This window comes from Salmo salar, chromosome ssa10 (genome assembly GCF_905237065.1).
Source record: "Salmo salar chromosome ssa10, Ssal_v3.1, whole genome shotgun sequence".
NCBI lineage: Eukaryota > Metazoa > Chordata > Actinopteri > Salmoniformes > Salmonidae > Salmo > Salmo salar.
Window position 1 is genome coordinate 11,952,330 of NC_059451.1, and position 21,145 is coordinate 11,973,474.

Consider the following 21,145-nt stretch of genomic DNA (forward strand, 5'->3'; position numbering starts at 1 on the left):
TTTCTACATTGTAGAATAATAGGGAAAGCACTTTAAAAAATATATATATTTGGGATTCTTCAAAGTAGCCACCTTTTGCCTTGATGACAGCTTTGCACACTCTTGGCATTCTCTCAACCAGCTTCAAGAGGAATGCTTTTCCAACAGTCTTGTATGAGTTCCCACGTATGCTGAGCACTCCTTCACTCTCCTTCTTGGCCAAATAGCCCTTACACAACCTGGAGGTGTGTTTTGGGTCATTGTCCTGTTGAAAAACAAATGATAGTCCCACTAAGCGCAAACCAGATGGATGGCGTATCGCTGAAGATTCTAGTTAAGTGTGCCTTGAATTCCACAAATGAACTTTTAACAAGGCACACCTGTTATCTGAAATGCATTCCAGGTGACTATCTCTTGAAGCTGGTTGAGAGGATGCCAAGAATGTGCAACGCTGTCAAGGCAAAGGGTGGCTACTTTGAAAAATCTCAAATATGAAATATATTTTGATTTGTTTTAACACTTTCATTTGGTTACTACACGATTCCATATGTTTCATAGTTTTGATGTCTACACTATTATTTTACAATGTAGAAAATAGTAAAGAAATTCAGAAAATCCCTTGACAGCGTAGGGTGTCTTGACTTTTTTCACATTTTGTTACGTTATACAGCTTTATTCTAAAATTGATTTAAATTGTTTTTTTCTCATCAATCTACACACAATGCCCCGTAATGACAAAGCAAAAACAAGTTTTTAGAAATTTTAGCTAATTAATAAAAAAACTGAAATCACATTTACATAACTATTCAGACCCTTTACTCAGAACATTGTTTTGGAAGCGATTACAGCCTCGAGTCTTCTTGGTTATGACGCTACAAGCTTAGCACACTTGTATTTAGGGAGTTTCACCCATTGTTCTCTGCAGATCCTCTCAAGCTCTGTCAGGTTGGATGGGGAGCATTGCTGCGCAGCTATTCTCAGGTCTCCAGAGATGGTCGATCGGGTTCAAGTCTGGGCTCTGGTTGGGCAACTCAAGGACATTGAGGCTTGTCCGGATGCCACTCCTGCGTTGTCTTGGCTGTGTGCTTAGGGTCGTTGTCCTGTTGGAAGGTGAACCTTCGCCCCAGTCTGAGGTCCTGAGCACTCTGGAGCAGATTTTCATCAAGGATCTCTCTGTACTATGCTCTGTTCATCTTTGCCTCGATCCTGACTAGTCTCCCAGTCCCTGCCGCTGAAAAACATCCCCACAGCATGATGCTGCCACCACCATGCTTCATCGTAGGGATGGTGCCAGGTTTCCTACTGATGTGACGCTTGGCATTCAGGCCAAAGAGTTCAATCTTGGTTTCATCAGACCAGAGAATCTTGTTTCTCATGGTCTAAGAGTCTTTAGGTGCCTTTTGGCAAACTCCAAGCAGGGTGTCATTACTGAGGAGTGGCTTCCGTCTGGCCACTCTACCATGAAGGCCTGATTTGGTGGAGTGCTGCAGAGATGGTTGTCTTTCTGGAAGGTTCTCCCATCTCCACAGAGGAACTTTGGAGCTCTGTAAGAGTGACCATCGAGTTCTTGGTCACCTCCCAGACCAAGGCCCTTCTCTCCCGATTGCTCAGTTTTGCTGGGCGGCCAGCTCTAGGAAGAGTCTTGGTGGTTCCAAACTTCTTCCATATAAGAATGATGGAGGCCACTGTGTTTTTGGGGACCTTCAATGCGGAGGACATTTTTTGGTACCCTTCCCCAGATCTGTGCCTCGACACAATCCTGTCTCGGAGCTCTACGGACAATTCCTTCGGCCTCATGGCTTGGTTTTTGCCCTGACATGTACTGTCAACAGTGGGACCTTATATAGACAGGTGTGTGCCTTTCCAAATCATGTCCAATCAATTGAATTTACCACAGGTGGACTCAAAGTTGTAGAAACATCTCAAGGATGACCAATGGAAACAGGATGCACCTGAGCTCAATTTCAAGTCTCATATCAAAGGGTCTGAATACTTATGTAAATAAGGTATTTCCGTTTTTTATTACTTAATTGTTTGAACCCTGAACGTTTTACTTAATTTTATGAGTTAAGTCTTACCTTGTTTCAAAGTAGCCTAGGTAACCCTGATTGGCAATATGGTGCCATTTGGGACGCAGACCTAGGAGTGAAAGGGAGAAGATAAGAGGATGCGGCGTGTGTGAATTAAAAAACACCACCTTGGGTGGGTGTGTGCGCGTTGGTTTGTGATACAGCTTAGTTCTCCATTTTGTATCTGTTTATGATTTCATACATATCCAGAGGTGTGTGTTTCGTGGTCAACACATTACCTGTCTGTGCGTATTCACATGTACTTCTGTCTGGACTCGTGGTCAATACGATACCTAACCTTGAGGAGCAGGCATAGTCACAGTTTTGTCTCTTTCCTGTATGCCAGTGGGGCTGCAATGAGTCACTAGGCCTTGTTCCTCTCTGTTTGTGCCTGCCACCGTGGTAACGGGAGACCCTGGGAGAGAATTCATATGCTGTTGGCCGTGACACACCCACGCTCTGACCCCCCAGGAACTGACCGTTAGTCATACACAGGACTATAGCGATAAAGACAAGTCCAGGCCTGTTGACAGAGTGTGTGTTGGGGTTGTTGCTAACTTGTATTAAAGTGTGTGGGCATTTACAGTAGCCTATATTTTTGTGTGTGTTTGGGTCGTTGCTCACTGGCTCCGTGTTGGTTGTTCTTTGTTTGGTAGGCAGAGAGAGCGGTCCATAATAACAGGCTATTGTGTAGTGACAGACTGAGGCGTCCACACTATAGTAGCCTGCTTATTTAGTGAAGCCCTGCTAAGTGCATTAGTGGAGCAGCATGAGAGAGGCGTGCTGCCAGCCTGCCAGGGCCTTGTCGTCTCTGTTTCCAACACACACACACCATTTATCAAATCAAATGTATTTATATAGCCCTTGTTACATCAGCTGATATCTCAAAGTGCTGTACAGAAACCCAGCCTAAAACCCCAAACATCAAGCAATGCAGGTGTAGAAGCACGGTGGCTAGGAAAAACTCCCTAGAAAGGCCAAAACCTAGGAAGAAACCTAGAGAGGAACCAGGCTATGAGGGGTGGCCAGTCCTCTTCTGGCTGTGCCGGGTGGAGATTATAACAGAACATGGCCAAGATGTTCAAATGTTCATAAATGACCAGCATGGTCAAATAATAATTACAATAGTTGTTGAGGGTGCAACAGGTCAGCACCTCAGGGGTAAATGTCAGTTGGCTTTTCATAGCCGATCATTGACCGTGACATACCATGACATACACACAGTTCAAAAATGAGGGTGCTGGGTACCCTCAACCAATCAGGGCACACACACACACGCTAGCCTATTTTTTTTAGTTCCTCCTCAGTTTAGTTTGTTAAAGGTGTGTGCATTGACGGCGCTTTCCACTTGCAGCTATGATATGGTTGTTGATGTGTCTGGCGCCTATCTGTGTTTGCCGGCTAGGCTGGCATTCAGGTGTTGCCTTGAACACACATACACGCCTCTCTTTTGACTGTATGACCCTTCTTCCACACACACACACACACACTCACACCGTGTTTCGCCTATAGCCCTGTGGCTGCTAAATCGTTGCCGCCACTACAAAATGTTATTTTGAATAATTTTTTACAAATTTCTGCTTTTTAAAGGTATATCTAGCATGCTAGTTGCTAGCTGCAAACTAGCATTAGCACAATAACTGTAAGTCTATGTGAACAACTAGAATGCTATCAGTTCCCATAGAGTTCCTTTCATTGTCCATAGTTAGCAATAGCTCACGAAACTGCCTTAAACTCCCTTCAAACTGCATTAAAAGACATTCAAATGGTATCTGTTAAATCATTTGACTGTTAAAAAAAATAATAATAATAATCCTGCACTATCCCTTTAAGATAAGTGACTAGTTATACAAAGTATTAGTCATCAGAAGTGACCACAACCCCCCACCCACCCACTACTTTTGCCTCTGCTGCTGAAAACAATCCTTGGGGAAGCACTGACACATGTACACTCTCTCTCTCTCTCTCTCTCTCTCTCACACACAAACACACGGACGCACGTACGCGCATCCACGCACACACACACACCAGTTGTTAGGTTGAGTTTAAAAGGGGCTGCCTTCACTTCCTCCTATGGGGATCATATTCTCTCACCAAACCACCAGAAGGGTAATGGAGAGGAATATAATAAACGAGAAAACACTCCTCTCTTCATCCTCTGCTTCTCCGTAGAGGAATTCCAAGACCTACATAGGGAGTAGGCGGCCATTTGGGATGCAGACCTCCTCCTCCTTCCCAGAGTGTTTGATGAGGGAGGCTGGTGGGGCTGGGAACACAATGGCTACACACCATGTTGACTTTGCCCATGGCTGCAGGTGCTGCACACTTCCAGAGACGGAAGGGAGGTTACTGGCAAACCAGACAACCCGCAGAGAGTATCCCTGCCTGGGCTTGTCCTCCTCCGACATCCTCTTGTCACTCGGAGGAACCAAGGAGGAGTGACGCTTCAGAAGTAGAGGCTGTTTTTCAGAGTAGTCTCACTTTATTAAAAGCTGTTTAGGAGGAGGATAGTGGTTCTGAAGGGATGTAGGATACACTATCAAGCGTTGAGCCATGGTGCTCCTGAACTCAAACGTTCATTGGAACTTTCCCGACGCTTCTGCGTTCCAACCTTACAGTTTGCGAAGCACTTTTTTAAGACCCTAGCTACATTAGATCAAATGGGTTCAGTCCATTCATGTAAGGTTGTCAGTCTTGATGCAGTAAGAGTTGAGGATCGTGCTGGTTAGCCCTCTGACAGTGCGGAGGTGGTTGTCTGTCGGTAATGTAGACCTAGATGTGTGCCAAAATAAATGGCACTCTATTTCCTGTGGGCCCTGGTCAAAAGTAGTGCACTATATAGGGAATCGGGTGCCGTTTGGGATGCTGCCCTGGAGGTTTCAAAAGGGCAGTGGAGCCCATCACTCTAAATGACCAGAGACTCTACTGGGCTCTGAGATACGGCTCAGTGCACAGCCACAAGACTAACTTGGAAGTTTGGAGTTGTCTATAAAGTTAGGCTATTTTTTGCCATTTCTCCCCTCAATTAGGCTTGGGCGGTATATCGTGTATACTTGGGTATTTTTAAATACAGACATGATTTTTCAATACCTTTTTAAAAACGTATATGTTTTGGGGCACCCTAAAGCATACATTTTTTTATTGAACCTTTATTTAACTAGGCAAGTCAGTTAAGAACAAATACTTATTTACAATGACGGCCAAACCCGGACGACACTGAGCCAAATTATGCGCAGCCCTACGGGACTCCCTGTCACGGCAGGTTGCGATACAGCCTGGATTCGAACCAGGGTGTCTGTAGTGACGCCTCTAGCACTGAGATGCAGTGCCTTAGACCGCTGCGCCACTCGGGAGCCCGATCTGAGATGTGCCAAATAAATGATATCCAGGTCAGGGCTCCAGCTATGCATTTGGTTCACTAACTTGCTAGCTTAGTGGCTAGATTGCAAGATCAAGCTTCTTGGTTACAGCTTCTTAAATATGTGTATTCTGATTTATTTATTTTTACATTTGGAAAGAAATGGTGCCGCTTGTGTGCACTGCCGGTAATGCCGTATACCGCGCTATAGTACAGGAACGGTATGAAGGTATGAAAATCTGGATACCACTCTACCCTCCATCTAGTCTCAAACTACAGGCCCGCAAAGCCAAATGCAGATGCAGGCCCCGGGCAAAATTAATTTGAGGCTCTCGATCTAGTCGGAATATCCAACAGTCATCTGAGGATCGTCTTTAACCATCTATGATATAACGAGATCCAATACATTTTTTCCTGGTAAATAGAAAATATCAAGCTAATGTATTTAATGGCGATATTAGACATTATACAAGTGAATGTCTTGTTGTTTGGCTGAATTCCGACGTGAGCCTCTCCTCTCACACACCTGTGGGCTGTCTGGCCCCTCCCCCTGCAAGACTCGACAGGAGGAGATTCCACCAGTTTAGTTGGGTGGGAAGGTGTGTGTGTGTGTGTGTGTGTGTGTGTGTGTGTGTGTGTGTGTGTGTGTGTGTGTGTGTGTGTGTGTGTGTGTGTGAGAGAAACTGAACACGGTGTTACACCATCGTCATCTGAAGGCTGGAGAGGACGTCCCCCTCATAAAGATATTAGGCCAGGCCAGGGGTCATCTCGTTAATGGAGGGCATGGAAACTTTTAATTTCAATGCTTTCTCTCTTGTTCAATATGACCTGAGCCTCACCTGGCTGCATGCTTTGAGGGGGAGGGGGAGACACACTTCTCTTAACAAAGGCAGAAATGGGCTCCCTGGGGCAGTCTGCTGTTAAGAGCGATTTGCCCCTACTCGCAGCAGACAGGTAGAGCCCAGTGCCACTCAGGTTTCACACGGGGGAGGTGTGTGTGTGTGTGTGTGTGTGTGTGTGTGTGTGTGTGTGTGTAGGAGGTGGATCGTAGGAGTATTAACGGGTGGTGGAGGTGAAGCGACGTGTGTGTGTGTATGTACGGGGGGGGGTGCGTTTGTGTGAATGAGGGGGAGAGAAGAGGAGCGCACCACAGGCCAGAGCAGCTGCATGGCAGGATGCCTCCTCTTTTCCTCTCTCTCTGGAAAGGAGCCCAGTGCTAATATGGAACTGCAGGCCCGTCAGGAGATGACTGACTGGATGTGGGCTGCTGCCTTAATTCCAGTAATACACAACTCAATTACAACAACCCAAGAATACACACTATCCCTCTGTCTACGTGCCTCTCTTTAACCCTTGCTCTGTTTTCCATCCCCCCCCCCCCCATCTCGCTATCTCTTTCCCTCTTCCCCATCTCTCTCTCGCCGTCATCGTTTTGCCTTGTGACAGACTGACACCCCTTTGACTCCTCATGATGGGAGAAAATGTGCCGTGTAAACGCCACCAGCTATGGTCTTCCTCCTCTCTGAAAGCATCAGTCTTTGCTTTTCAGATGTCATGAAGTTGTGGGCCTGAAAGGGAAGTTGCGGGTGTTTATTCAGCTTGTCACATTGATGGAGAGCGCGTGTCTTACAGTGCACAGGCACGCGGACTGCTTCTGTACACAGACACATGCCAGCGTGCGTGCACACACATACGCACTTATCTTCACCTTCATCCCTTGGTCTTTTCTAGCTCTCCCCGTGAGCTTAGTGTGTGTGTGTGTGTGTGTGTGTGTGTACAATAGCACTCTAGGTTGTCTGGACCTGCTCTGTGGAATGCCCTCACACACTCCTCCATCTCACATCTTCTCCCTCTATCCCTTTTATCTCTTTTTTTCCCCCCCTTCCCTCCTCTCCTTTGAGCTGCTCTTCCTCTGGAGTGATTAGTGAGGCTCAGTGAGAAGTGCTCCTCTGTTTCCTCCTGCGGTAGTGGAAGACGTATAGGAGTATTAGGTGTGTGTGTGTGTGTGCGCGCAAGGTTTTACTGTGTTTGCTCTGGGCGGCAGGTCACAGCAGAAATGCCCCCCCCCACACACACACACACACACACACACACACACACACACACACACACACATCTGTTTGCTCTCTCCTCTTAGAGGAAGCATCTGCCGTAGGACAAGATGGCACTTGTCTGTTGCATGTATATGGAGCGACGTGGCATGTCCATTAGTTTTATGTACTGCTGCATGTACTGAGGTTTGGATTCCTAAGGAGCAACATTTTATCACACTATTGCGTTTTACATGGGATGCTGTATGTTTGATTTGGAGCTACTTTTTTTTTTACCCTTTGCGGATTGCCAATCCGCAATCCCTCAGCTGTTTTACCAGAACAAGTGGCTGGATGACCACTGTCTTATTTTTCGGATCTCGAATTGTCCCTTTAATCACTTAGGGGCCATTTGATGCTGCTCTTGCTCTCTCAAGGGCCCGTTGTGTTTGAATGTGTTGGCAAATGAATTGGCTGCCCCTTTAGGTTAAGCTTTTACTCTCCTCTAGATCTCTACATCAATTTGGTGGTTTTTTTAAAAGCATTTTGTCAGCTTCCCCTCATGTCCTCACATAGACAAATAGACGGTGAAAGAAGTGCCCCAAATGGGAAAGCCAATGGGCCCTGGTCAAAGGTAGTGCACTACATAGGGAATAGGGTGCCATTAGGGATTCAGACTCTGGCATTAATTGTAGTGCTAGTTTAGAAGTTTTCTCGTAAAGAGGAAACATCAAAGATTGACTCTGGGCCAACTTGTCCATTTTCTCCAGGGCTTGGGAGTAGACAAACACTACGTTTAGAGTTGTCATAACGCCGCTTTAAAACATACTGCTCTGTCTTTCCTTTCATCTGCAGCCAGCTTTCTTCCTGTCTTAACTATCTCACACACACCAAACTCCTGACCATGGATGGGCTCTTGCACGCACTCGGCATGCACAAGCTCACACGCAACGCGTGCGTACATATATTTGTGTGTTTTTTAACGTTTTTTTTACGTAAAAGGAACAGGGAGCATGGCTGATGTTAAAAGCACATGTGGTCTGCCCCCCCCCCCATCCCCTCCTCTCTGACAGAGGACTGTTTATACCCCTCCCTGACAGCCAGTGGAGGGAACAACTTCCGTCTTCCCAACAGCTGGATCAGAGGCCCTCCCTACACCCGGCCGGCCAGCCAGCCGCTCCCAGTCCCACTCACGACCTCCTAACCTCCTCCCTCATCCCTCTCTCCTTTCCTCCCCCTATCCCCTCCTTCCTTTCTGAGGCTGGGAGCCAGGGCGGGCTGTCCACGCTCCCTCCGACACGTCCCTGGTGTTTTGGTGACCCCCCGCGCCCTCACCACAACCCCCTATTCCCCTGCATCTGTTTCACAGCCCCGCAGCAGCAGTCCCCGGATGGTTGTAAATCTCTCCTTGCTCTGCCTGAGTGTGTGTAGGAAAGAGGGGCAGGGGACATTTTTGGAGACTGTCCACCCTGTCAGAAACTCAGCCAGAAAGAGAAGGGGTAGGCTGTTGGACCTGCCTTTCCCAGGCCTTGTCTCAATACTCATCTACACTCCTCTCCTTGCCTCCTCCAAGACCACTAAAAGCAACAGATGAAAGCACTAATGTGTGTGAAAGAAGTACAGGGCAATGGAAGCTGTTTCAGGCCATTGGGGGACATGTTTACGCAACCTTACCCGTCACCTATCAGTGATCATCAAGAAAAGGTTACGAGGAATGGAAGCCTCTGAGGAGTGTTGAGACACGTCCCTGGTGCTCCTGAGAGAGTGATCCATTGGTGGGAAAAGAGGAAGTGGAGAAAGTCGTGATGTGGGACAGATGAGCGACCAGTGAGGATTCCGACCGTCTGTTTCCCTCCCAGCAGGGCCCCAAGGGGCCCATTCCTGCAGATCCTCCTGTCACTCAGACACCGTCTGTCTCCCAAATTTCCTATGTAGTGCACTACTTTTGACCATGGCCCCATAGAGCTCTGGTCAAAAGTTGTGCGCTATATAGAGAATTAGAAAGCCACTTGGGACGCATCCAGTCTGACAGCACCGTTACTGTTCACACACTTAGGCCCCTGTTAGCTGTCCACGGCTCGGATAAGAGAATGCGGTAATAGGAAAACCACACACTTCCTCCCTCACATGGTAAAAATAGAGCAGTCTGTTTTAAGTCTTCTCTTTTGTTTTAGTTTTTTGAACAGATGAAATGGGGGATTTTCTCATTGTCTTCCCTGCACATAAACTACCAGGGGTTAGATTTGGATTATGTTTACTGCTGAATGCTTTAAGTTGGCAGGTCTTCTAGTTTTTATCAGACTTCTTCCCCGTCGCCCACTGACAATAGCTAGATTTCCATCCAATTGGCGACAGAGTTTCAATACGAATTCTAAAATCTGCATCAAAACAATATGCACGTTTTCCCGCCAGAGATGTTTCCATCAAACTGACTTTTTGCGGATAAAAGGCTTTGCGTAATGACACAGTGCACATAAAAAAAACACTTTTGCGATTTAAGTGTACCAAATAAAAAATACAAGTTAAATTTCCAGATGTATTTTCAACTCCACCGACGGTTTTATCACAAAAACTGTTGCGTTATATGGAAAATGTGCCCATTTTGGTCTTGGCACGTGCTTTAGCCAACAGCTCGCAGATACGGTACAGTTAGGCTAGCCAACATGATGAGATTATTATGGGTTAGAGTGAGAATTTTTATTTGTCAAATGGCAGCCAAGCATCGCACATCATGTCACCAGAATAAGACCCTCAATATTTATTGGAAAGGAGCTTCAAGCTCGCCACCATGTCTTCTGTAGCCTAATAAATCGCATGCTTTCCCCGAGTCGTAGTGGGAGGACCACACAACATATCATCCCGCGTGGTTCCAAGTTTACTTCGAACTCATGGTTTCCACCGCCATTTATTGCATAATTCATTTTACAAACAAAAAGATCCCACGGAACAAATTGTCTGTTGACTTCTATCAATATTTCCTGTTTCCATCAGACCGGTTCTGACTTTTTTCACGCGTCAGGTAATTCCTCTGCATGAAATGGTTGGATGAAAACCTGGTTATAGATAAAGAAACTTGATGTATGTTTTCAGAGATGGAGTTTGATTGTGCTTGCAATGACACATTTCACTCTTGCGGTGGCGTTAAGGAATTCAATGTTTGTTTGCAGTTCCTGCTGTACTGTGTGTCAATGGGACAGGTGTGTGCTCTCTAGACCAGCTGGAAACCCGTATTTAGCTGAGGGAGTTGGAGTGATGTGTGTGTGTGTGTCTGATGGGTGTCATCGGCCGTCTCTGTGGTTCGTTTGGGATCAGCGCTGTTCCTTCATGGTACTTACCTTCATGGGACTGACTGACATGAGTCGGACCTCCAGATTCATCTGTGTGTGATAGAAGTCATGGAGACGGAGAGACAAAACGACCTGAGGTCTTCCAAGGTGTCGACCCTGATTCTGGATGTGCTGTGTGCCACAATCAGACTATGCCTTGGAATTGAACACGTTACAGTTGATTCTGTTCAATGTGTCCGTCTGCCTGCTTATGTACGCGTGGACACACGCCCCGCGTTCAGCGGCGGGCAGTCCACACCTGTGGCTCGGAGGGATTATGACAGTGATTTAACATAAACACTCTGTCACCCCGAGATTATCAGGCCGACGTTACCCAGTAAGATTGATCGTCCGGGCTACTTAGCTGCAGTACAGACCATCTGAGTGCAAAAGGTTGGCTTTAGAAGCCTGGGAACTCTGGCTCTCTGTGATTTTACCATGGTTTACATCCTCCCCCCCAAAACAACTCACAAATTACATAGCTATTTTGTGAATTTCCAGCTTGAGTGTCTTGCACAGTTTTTATGGTATGAAGACTTGTCATTACTCTGCGCTTGTATGTGAAATACAGTCTCAATCGTGTACAGGTAAAGTAAGATCAGTGATGTTATGATTTTGTTGGAAGACTTTTAAGAAATATGGGATGTTTATGGGTTCCTTTTTCTTAAAACCCTCCCAAATTCATCGTCCTCTGTTTTTGATCATACTGCTGTTTTCCTGTTGAATCCAGTAGTGTGCCACTAGCTAAAATAAATCCACTTAGTAAATGAAATCTCCAGATTTTGCTCGTTAACCAATTTTACAATCCCCTGCATGCACAGCGTTGTTGACATCTCACCCTTTAAAGCTGTGTCAATGTTTGTCAATAAAACTGTACACAAAACTACACAACACGTCTTCACCTGGAGTTGTCAGGCTTTGTTTTCCCCGCTCTGCTTTTTTGTTTAGTCTGGCCCCTTTGGTGACCCCAGGTTGAACCTGTTCAGGCCCAGGGCTCGACTCCTTGGTTCTGCTCTCCTCAAGCATCTGGTTCCTAGATGAGCCCTCCAGAGTCAGCCCTGATTCATGGCTTTGCCACTGACGGGGCGTTTTGCCGACAACATTCCGCTTTCTGTGTCCGCCTCCTGCAGCCCTTACGTTTTTATAGCATGTTACAATACAGATTTAGAGACAAGTCAAGTGATATGGCGACGGCCTACTCTTCTGTTTGTTGCATTAAGAGATCGGCTTTCAGTCAGGACAGGATCGCGCATGCAGACGTTCAGAGTCGGACCCCCCCAACCCCCAGAATGTAACCTTGCTTGTGACAAGAGAAGTTAACTCATTTTTTTGAATGATGACAGTTTGGGACGGGAGCCTCCTGACCAGGCAGTGAACTCGGTCCTGTCTTGAGTTGGCTGATGCTGGACTGGAGAACCATGCAAAAAACAACAGAGAGGCTGGTCCTGGCACCGAACTTTACCCACAGAAAGCCTTGCGTTGACACTTTCTAATACAGTCTCCCTTTTCTAACGTCTGCCTTTCTCCTTTCACATCAAACTCTAGAGAGGGGCATCCCCCATATTAAAGAGATTAAGGTCTCTCTGTCCTCTCTTCTCTCCATCTGTATGGTGCGGTTGTTCAGCCTGGGCCACACTGTTTCACAGTCTAATTACAGGTCAATTAAAGGCTTTTCCCTCAGTCCCTTCTCCTGTTCCTGCTCCGGCCACCGAAGGCTTACAGCCTTTACAGCTCAGCAGAGTGGGAGTGAAAGAGATATAATTTCATGTGGAGATCAGCCGAGAGAGGGACCTGAAAGAGGGGATTGGGAAAGGCCCGGAGCCTGAAAAGGGGCCTGTGGGACAGAGGCCAAAGGATTATGGGAATATTCATGACCAGATAAAGGGGAGGGCAGCTGAATAGCAGTGTCTCAGGGCTCATCTCTTAGGTAAACATGCGCCTATATAGATTTTATTTTTTTTCCCCCTCTGAGGCAACAGGCAAGGAACGGCGACTCTGTCCACTTCGTGTGTTGCTTTTCCGTACACCTCAAAAGGAAAGCTGCCTTGTTGTGGCCTTTTCTTTCCCTTGTCGTCTTGTCGGACAAACAGATGGGGGAAGATAAATAAATATCTGTTTCTCACTGTTGCTCCCCAAAATATTGGCTTTTTCTGAAAGCTGCCATTCAGAGCCGTGCGTGCCCTCGCTTTTCTCCCGCAAGATGGCAGGGCCTTCATTACAACACCATTAAAAATTAAAGTGAATTGCGGACCGAACTTCAGGTAAGGTTATCCCCTGTGGTTGACCAGTTGCAGTAAGTGGTCCACATCGAGCAATTAACTCGACACAATAGCTCCCTTATCACTGTCACATCTAGACTCCGCTCAGCAGTGACGCTTTGAAGGTGAGCCAGGGGTTTTCCCTGGCTTGTTTTGATGTGACAGAGATGTTCCCCCCCCCCCTTTTTTCCTCTTCTCCCGTGGGTCTGGGTCAGACAGATGTTGCTAGTAATCCTGATCCGATTGGCTACGATTGAATTATGATGTTTTGCGGCCGGAGCCCAGCCCACACTCCTCCTCCCCGGTATGTGTGCTCCTTCACTTTCTTTTGAGCGGTATGGTTCTAGACTGGGGCTACAGCCAGGTTAGGTTTCAGCCTTGCCACACCTGCCGTGGTAGTGGAGCCGTGGAGCCGTGTCAGCGTGCCCTCTCTCCCAGCTCTAATGCCTCCATTAGGTGTTGTAATCTCCCCTTACCGCCTCCCTATTGTGCCCTGACGTGTTAACTGAGTATCAAAGGCTGGGGAATTTCTTTTTGCCACCTGCCAGGAGTGTGTGTGTGGGGAGGGAGAGAGGAGGGGATAGGTGTTTTTCTGCCACTGCTTGTGCTGTTTTTCAGTGTGTGTGTGTGTGTGTGTGAGGTCAGTGTTTTCTCAGCACTTTTAGTGTTATATTTCAGGACTCCGAGGTGTGTGCGCGCGTCCTCAAAGGCTGCCGTGTGCCTTTCATCCGTCAGAAAGGGATACCTCTGCACCCGTTCCCCCTCAAAGGGTCTCGCACGAGCCCCTCGCTCTAGGATAAGGTTACCCTCTAAAGCACGCTTGCAGCTCCCACCTTTGTGTTGACCTGAAATGGACACTTAAGACATTGTTGTTCCCATGTCTAAACCGCTATGATTTATTGTCCCGTGGAAATCAAGGAGACTTATGCTTTTGAAGCTTTCAGACCTTTTTGTGTTTAAGTTTTTTGAGTCAAAAGTATTTGAAGATACTCTTCTGATTGTATCTCGTGAGGCTGATTGGAAGTAGCTGAGTTGCAGTTCGTGCCTCAGAGTTTTGTTTGAGTTTGTGCTTGGGGCAGCTCCAGTCGGATTAGTCTACTGGAAAAGAGAGCGAAGGAGAGACGGGGCCAAGGATGGGTGCAGCTGGCACTGCTAGTCCCCTATAGGCCTCCTTTTCTCTCTCGCTGGCCCATAGACTTACTCTTGCCATTGTTAAATCAGTGATTAAAGAGTCTCTGTTACTGCAGCCCCTCGTGTGACAGTACATGTTGTCATATGGACGGATTTCTCCTCAAAACGACCCCAACGGCGGGACGTGGTGACTCAACGTTTCTCCAGTCTATTTTCCCTTTCATGTGGAATGTTGTCATGGTATCTCCCGTCCATTAGCTAGACGTGTGCCTGGAGGGACATAACATGTCATCGGTTCGGAGGGGGGGTCTTTGATGTGGTGGTGGCTATGAGCTTACTGGAAATGGCCCACAACTCTCCTCTTCAACAGAATATTTCACTGAAGTGGTTTGTTTTTTTTATGCTTGAGGGCTGTCAGTGGGGACCATCTGCTGTTGGGCTGAAATAAGAGGTGACAGTGGAGGCACAATGGCCTGTGACAAGTCTGTTATTCTGCAAGTAAAGACATACAACATTTCAGGGCATTGGTTTCACAATTCCCACTCTGACTGTGAAGGTATGCCATGGGCTATTATGTACACTGAACAAAAATATAAACACAACGTGTAAGGTGTTGGTCCCATGTTTCATGAGCTTAAATAAAAAATCAGAGAAATTTTCCATATGCACAAAAGGCTCCTGTTAGTGAGCTTTTCTCCTTTGCAAAGATAATCCATCCACCTGACAGGTGTGGCATACCAAGAAGCTGATTAAACCTTATGATCATTACGCAGGTGCACCTTGTGCTGGGAACAATAAAAGGCCTCCCTAACATGTGCAGCTTTGTCACACACAATGCCACAGATGTCTCAAGATTTGAGGGAGCATGCAATTGGCATGCTGACTGCAGGAATGTCCAACAGAACTGTTGCCAGAGAATTCAATATTCATTTCTCTACCATAAGCTGCCTCCAATGTCTTCTTAAAGAAATTGGCAGTACGTCCAACCGGCCTCACAACCGCAGACCATGTGTAACCACGCCAGATCAGGACTTCCACATCCGGCTTCTTCACCTGCAGGATCGTCTGAGACCAGCCACCCAGACAGCTGATGAAACTGTGGGTTTGCACAACCGAAGAATTTCTGTACAAACTGTCAAGAAACCATCTCAGGGAAGCTCATCTGCATGCTCATCGTCCTCACCAGGATCTTGACCTGACTGCAGTTCGGCATCGTAACTGACTTCAGTGGACTCACTTTCTATGACCACTGGCACGCTGGAGAAGTGTGCTCTTCATGGATTAATCCCGGTTTCAATTGTACCGGGCAGATGGCAGACAGCGTGTGTGGCGTCGTGTGGGCGTGCAGTTTGCTGATGTCAACGCTGTGAACAGAGTGCCCCATGGTGAGGTTAATGTATGGGCAAGCATAAGCTACAGGCAACGAACACAATTGCATTTTATCATTTGGCAATTTGAATGCACAGAGATATCGTTACGAGATCCTGAGGCCCATTGTCGTGCGATTTATCCACCGCCCTCACCTCATGTTTCAGCATGATAATGCACGGCCCCATGTCGCGAGGATCTGTGACCAACATGTTCATACCTGTATTCCCAGTTATGAAAGCCAGATATTAGGGCCTAATGAATTAATTTCAATTGACTGATTTCCTTATGTGAAGTGTAACTCAGTAAAATTTGAAATTGTTGCATGTTGCGTTTTTATATTTTAGCTGTAACTGGTGTCACTGGTAGTTGGAAGCACTGGAAGCCACGGTTCTGAGAAACATCTCAAACTCCTTGGGTCGTCTCGTAAATACTAACACAATAGAATAGGCCTCTTTTAGCAGAATCAACCACTCACAAGTGGTTTTCTGTGATGTTCTGTATGAAATGAGGCATCTTGGATGCTCCATATCAGGGTTGGGGTCACTTCGAAGTCCCTCAATTCAGGAATTGATTTGAATTTAAAATGTTCAAACTTTTTAAACAGGTTCTACTTGTCAATTTGTTGAGAGGTCATTGAAAATACATGACATTTTTGCCACAAAGTCAGAATTTTAGTTTACCGTAAATTCCGGACTATAAGCCGCAACTTTTTTCCCAGGCTTTGAACCTCGCGGCTTAAACAATGACGCGGCTAATATATGGATTTTTCCCTCTTTCAATTTTTTTTTCTCCGAAAAAACACATTCTGTGACGTGCTCAGTTTTTTGGCGGCATGAAGCTTTCATTAGACCAATGAAATTGTCGAACGGGTTATGGTCAAACAACTTTTTGGTTTACTGTCTAGATTAAATCGAGCGCTCTCAAACTTCCCATCATTCTGATTACGGTAGTCATTTTGTCACCCTCATCATGGCAAAGACACGGAGAAATGCATATGATGCAGCTTTCAAGTTGAAGGCGATTGATCTGGCTGTTGGAAAAGGAAATAGAGCTGCTGCACGGGAGCTTGGTCTTAATGAGTCGATGATAAGACGGTGGAAACAGCAGCGTGAGGAATTGACTCAGTGCAAAAAGACAACTAAAGCTTACTGCTAATTTTTTATTTTTTGTTACAAGCCGTGTTTCGTTAAAGCCTATTTATTTTTGTTACTAGCCGTGTTTCATTAAAGCCTGTGTAAAGTTCATTTGTTTCAATGTACCGGTAGGCACCTGCGGCTTATAGACATGTGCGGCTTATTTATGTTCAAAATAATTTTTTTATTTTTTAAATTCAGTGCGTGCGGCTTATATTCAGGTGCGCTTAATAGTCCGGAAATTACGGTACTTCTTGAATTGACTGTCTTCAATTTGGAATTGACCCAACCCTGCTCCATATCCACTGTTTGTTTTAAATTCTCAACTAACCCACTCTTTGGTCTTTCCTCTTCTGCAGAGAAAGTCCGTGAGATTCAGGAGAAACTTGAAGCCTTCATAGAAGCTCTTCACAAGGAGAAGTAGAGCATCAGGTATCTGACTCTAAATGATCTATCTCATTGTAGATATCTCACATGTGCTACAGTACAATGACTATTAGTGGCCAGCATTGTACAGAAATGTCTCTAATATACCTCAATTATGTAAATACATACAGTACCAGTCAAAAGTTTGGACACACCTACTCATTCCAGAGTTTTTCCAGCGGTTAAGAGCGTTGGGCAATTAAATGACAAGTTAATCAGTGGGTAATGAAAGTTTTTCTAAAATAAAAAGTGGGGGGACAAAAACAAAGTGCCCCCTCCCTAATCTTATAGTAGTAAATGCTCAGTCTGCCCTATGGCTCAGCTCAAACACTACATCATTCACGCACCTCTCTCTCTCGCCCCTCAGACAGATTCAGCTCCTGAACTCCAGCGGTATCAGATATACATTTTAGAATGGGAAACAATTGTTATTGAATTGAAATGAATCAAACCGCATCGATTCGTTCCACTAATCAAATTGCACCAAATGGTTTCAAACTAAAAGCATCGTTCCTGTATCGGAGTCCATGTATCTAGATTCACATCCCTTAGCTTCTATTCAAATGATGCAGCTCAGTGCTGGTTCATAGTGTCACTGTCCCACCAGTAACGAGGGTTATGTTGAATAATTTGAACTATATTAGAAAATATACAGTAACCTATCTCACCCTTTGTCTTTGCAGAAACCATTGGAAGCAAACCTGCGGAACACAGAAGCAATGCACTGATCAAAGAAAACAAATTCCCCCCCGTAAATGACTACTCCCCCACCCCCGCATCTGATTTTAATGTCTATGGCTTAGCTTACCGCTCCCCTTACACACCTCACTGAAAAGAAAGGAGGGAAATGAAAGGAAAGAAGGAGCCGCAGCACAGGGAAGAGAAGTGGAGTGTGTCGGACAGAGCCCTTTAAACGGAGCTGGGTCCGTTTATCAGCGTGGCAGAGCATAGAGCACTTTCTCAGATCTGGGTGGGCTCCCTATCACAGCCTCATGCCTTCTCCACAGGGCTTTAAAGGCCCTGGATGTCTTCACCAGACGTGTCCTCTTCACACAGCAATCCAACAACTGTCTCCTGCTTTTTTTTTTTTTTTTTTTGCTCGTCTTTTCACTTTTTTGACACGGAAGACTAAGAGATGGGGAGGGAAAAGACAAGCTTGAAGTCACACACCACCTGACTGACCGAGCGACATCTCATGTCTCTCTCTCTCTCTCTCTCTCTCCCTCTCTCCCTCCCTCCCCCTTGTTTCTTATAAATGAGGATGTTGTACAGGTTTTCTCTCTCGTCACACTTCCTTTCCTTTGGTTGGGAATGTGTTTAATTGGCTTCAGCACCCGTCAGAGGGTTGCTTCAAAAATGGCACCCTATTCCCTATGTAGTGCACGATTTTTGAATGCATTTTTCTCCTGCCTAATTTTAGTCCTAACCATACCTGTAGCCCTAGCCCCAATTAGGACTTCTTAATGCTTATGCACCTTAGTTAGCCCAGTGGCTAGCTCTAGTCCAACTCTGCACTGGCAGCTTTTCAACGTCACTTAACCCCATAGTTCACACTGGTACAACAGTCATCCTCCCAAAACTCACATATATTAACAGTGGTTCATCTGTTCCACACAATATAATATAGATTTTTATTTCATCGAAGCAGACTTGATTTGAGAGTTATGCCTGCTATTGATAGGAAGTGTGCACGTGCCCACTAAGTACCTCTCTCTGTGACCTTCTGTGTGTGTGTGCGTGCCTCATCATCACGAGTTTGTGATAGCATTTAATTCCACTACGGGACTAAGCAACCTCCTATACGATGTTCGTTCTGGAAAAGATCCAGCTTTGGTTTCTATTGGACTAGAATCCAGTTCAACCTGCAGTGGATGGAAAGACGCTAGTGACCTCGCTCGATTCAAATGTGGTGATAAAGCACGGATTGGGTTCCTGGTACTGGACTCAACCACACTATCTTCCCCTCCTTTGACTCGTACTTTCACTGTTTCTGCCTCTGCTTCTCCATGATCTTCTGCCTCTTTATTCTCGCTCTTCCTCTCCTGTCAAGCCCTCTCTTCTCCTCTGTCTCTCTGTCTGTCTCTCTCTCTCTCTCTCTCTCTCTCTCTCTCTCTCTCTCTCTCTCTGTTGCATTCTTAACCCAGCTCATTCATATGTGGGTATATATATACCGTACATTGTGTACATGTAAAGTTAATACAAATCATGCATCTGTTATTGCTTATGGGAGGAATATCAGAGGCCAATGTGCTCGTAACAGTATATCCATCGGTTGGTTCAACACGTACAGTTCTGTTTTATGTTGTAGAATGAGGTGTTTGCATGGTATACCCCTTCAGATGTGCTTTATTTATTACAGATTTGATTGTGTTTAAGAAAATAAGTGAAAATCAAATTGACGTTAATAAAAATAGCATTTTCCATGAAGTTATGTCCATGTTCTGTTGACTACATCAGTCTACCTTCTGCTACCGCAGTGTTGTAGAAATGTTGAGGATGAGACAAACTAACACAAACCTCGGCCGAGTGCTGCGGGGTGGCCGTCTGATCGCCTCTGACCCCAGAACATCGGCTGTCGTTTTTGGTTCATTTCCCAATGATTCTACATGTTGAACTGTTAATACCCAGCAGGCAGTCTTCTGTGCACGGCCGACGTTCTTGTTGGTCTGACCTTACTAAAGACTTTTTGTTTTTTCCTCTCAGACATAGTATGCATCCTCTTCAGCTGCAGAAATCCCCGTACACCCTCCTTCAGGTCTGTTTCTCATTTGTCGACATTGAGTAATGTAGAACTTGAATCGTAAAGAAAAACAAAAAGTGGCTGGTGCTTGTTGGAGAGTAGATGAAATGACTTAAATGTCCACACCATTTGTATACAGCACTCTTCTTTAGACAGCTGTGTTTAGTGTGTCTTTGTTGCTCAAACCTACAGTTGAATTCGGAAGTTTACATGCACCTTAGCCAAATACATTTAAACTCAGTTTTTCACAATTCCTGACATTTAATCCTAGTAAAAATTCCCTGTCTTATGTCAGTTAGGATCACCACTTTATTTTAAGAATGTGAAATGTCAGAATAATAGTAGAGTGATTTATTTCAGCTTTTATTTATTTCATCACATTCTCAGTGGATCAGAAGTTTACATACCCTCAATTAGTATTTGGTAGCATTGCCTTTAAATTGTTTAACTTGGGTCAAACGTTTCAGGTAGCATTCCACAAGTTTCCCACAATAAGTTGGGTGAATTTTGGCTCATTCCTCCTGACAGAGCTGGTGTAACTGAGTCAGGTTTGTAGGCCTCCTTGCTCGCACACGCTTTTTCAGTTCTGACCACAAATTTCCTATAGGATTGAGGTCAGGGCTTTGCGATGGCCACTCCAATACCTTGACATTGTTGACCTTAAGCCATTTTGCCACAACTTTGGAAGTATGCTTGGAGTCGTTGTCCATTTGGAAGACCTGTTTGTGACCAAGCTTTAACTTCCTGACTGATGTCTTGAGATGCTGCTTCAATATATCCACATAACTTTTCTTTCTCGTGATGCTGTCTATTTTGTGAAGTGCACCAGTCCCTCCTGCAGCAAAGTACCCCCACAACATGATGCTGCCACCGCCATGCTTCACGGTTGGGATGGTGTTCTTCGGTTTGCAAGCCTCCCCCTTTTTCCTCCTAACATAACGATGGTCATTATGGCCAAACAGTTCTATTTTTGTTTCATCAGACCAGAGGACATTTCTCCAAAAAGTACGATCTTTGTCCCCATGTGCAGTTACAAACCCTAGTCTGGCTTTTTTATGGCGGTTTTGGAGCAGTGGCTTCTTCCTTGCTGAGTGGCCTTTCAGCTTATGTCGATATAGGACTCGTTTTACTGTGTATATAGATACTTTTGGGTCAAACGTTTCAGGTAGCATTCCACAAGTTTCCCACTGTTTCCTCCAGCATCTTCACAAGGTCCTTTGCTGTTGTTCTGGGATTGATTTGCACTTTTCGCACCAAAGTACGTTTATCTCTAGGAGACAGAATGCGTCTCCTTCCTGAGCGATATGACGGGTGCGTGGTCCCA

At 45.6% G+C, this 21,145-nt stretch overlaps 1 protein-coding gene across 12 annotated transcripts in view; it reads left to right on the forward strand.

Moving 5' to 3' along the window:
- LOC106613511 (dynamin-like 120 kDa protein, mitochondrial) overlaps positions 1 to 19,508 on the forward strand; it is a 60,039-nt gene extending 40,531 nt beyond the window's left edge. For all 12 annotated transcript variants that reach the window (XM_014215848.2, XM_014215850.2, XM_014215853.2 and 9 more), the window contains 2 exons: positions 17,015 to 17,087; positions 17,765 to 19,508. In XM_014215848.2, the coding sequence (XP_014071323.2) occupies positions 17,015 to 17,079 (65 nt within the window). In that variant the 3' untranslated portion in view covers positions 17,080 to 17,087; positions 17,765 to 19,508. The remainder of the gene's footprint in view (positions 1 to 17,014; positions 17,088 to 17,764) is intronic.
- Positions 19,509 to 21,145: the final 1,637 nt, after the last annotated feature.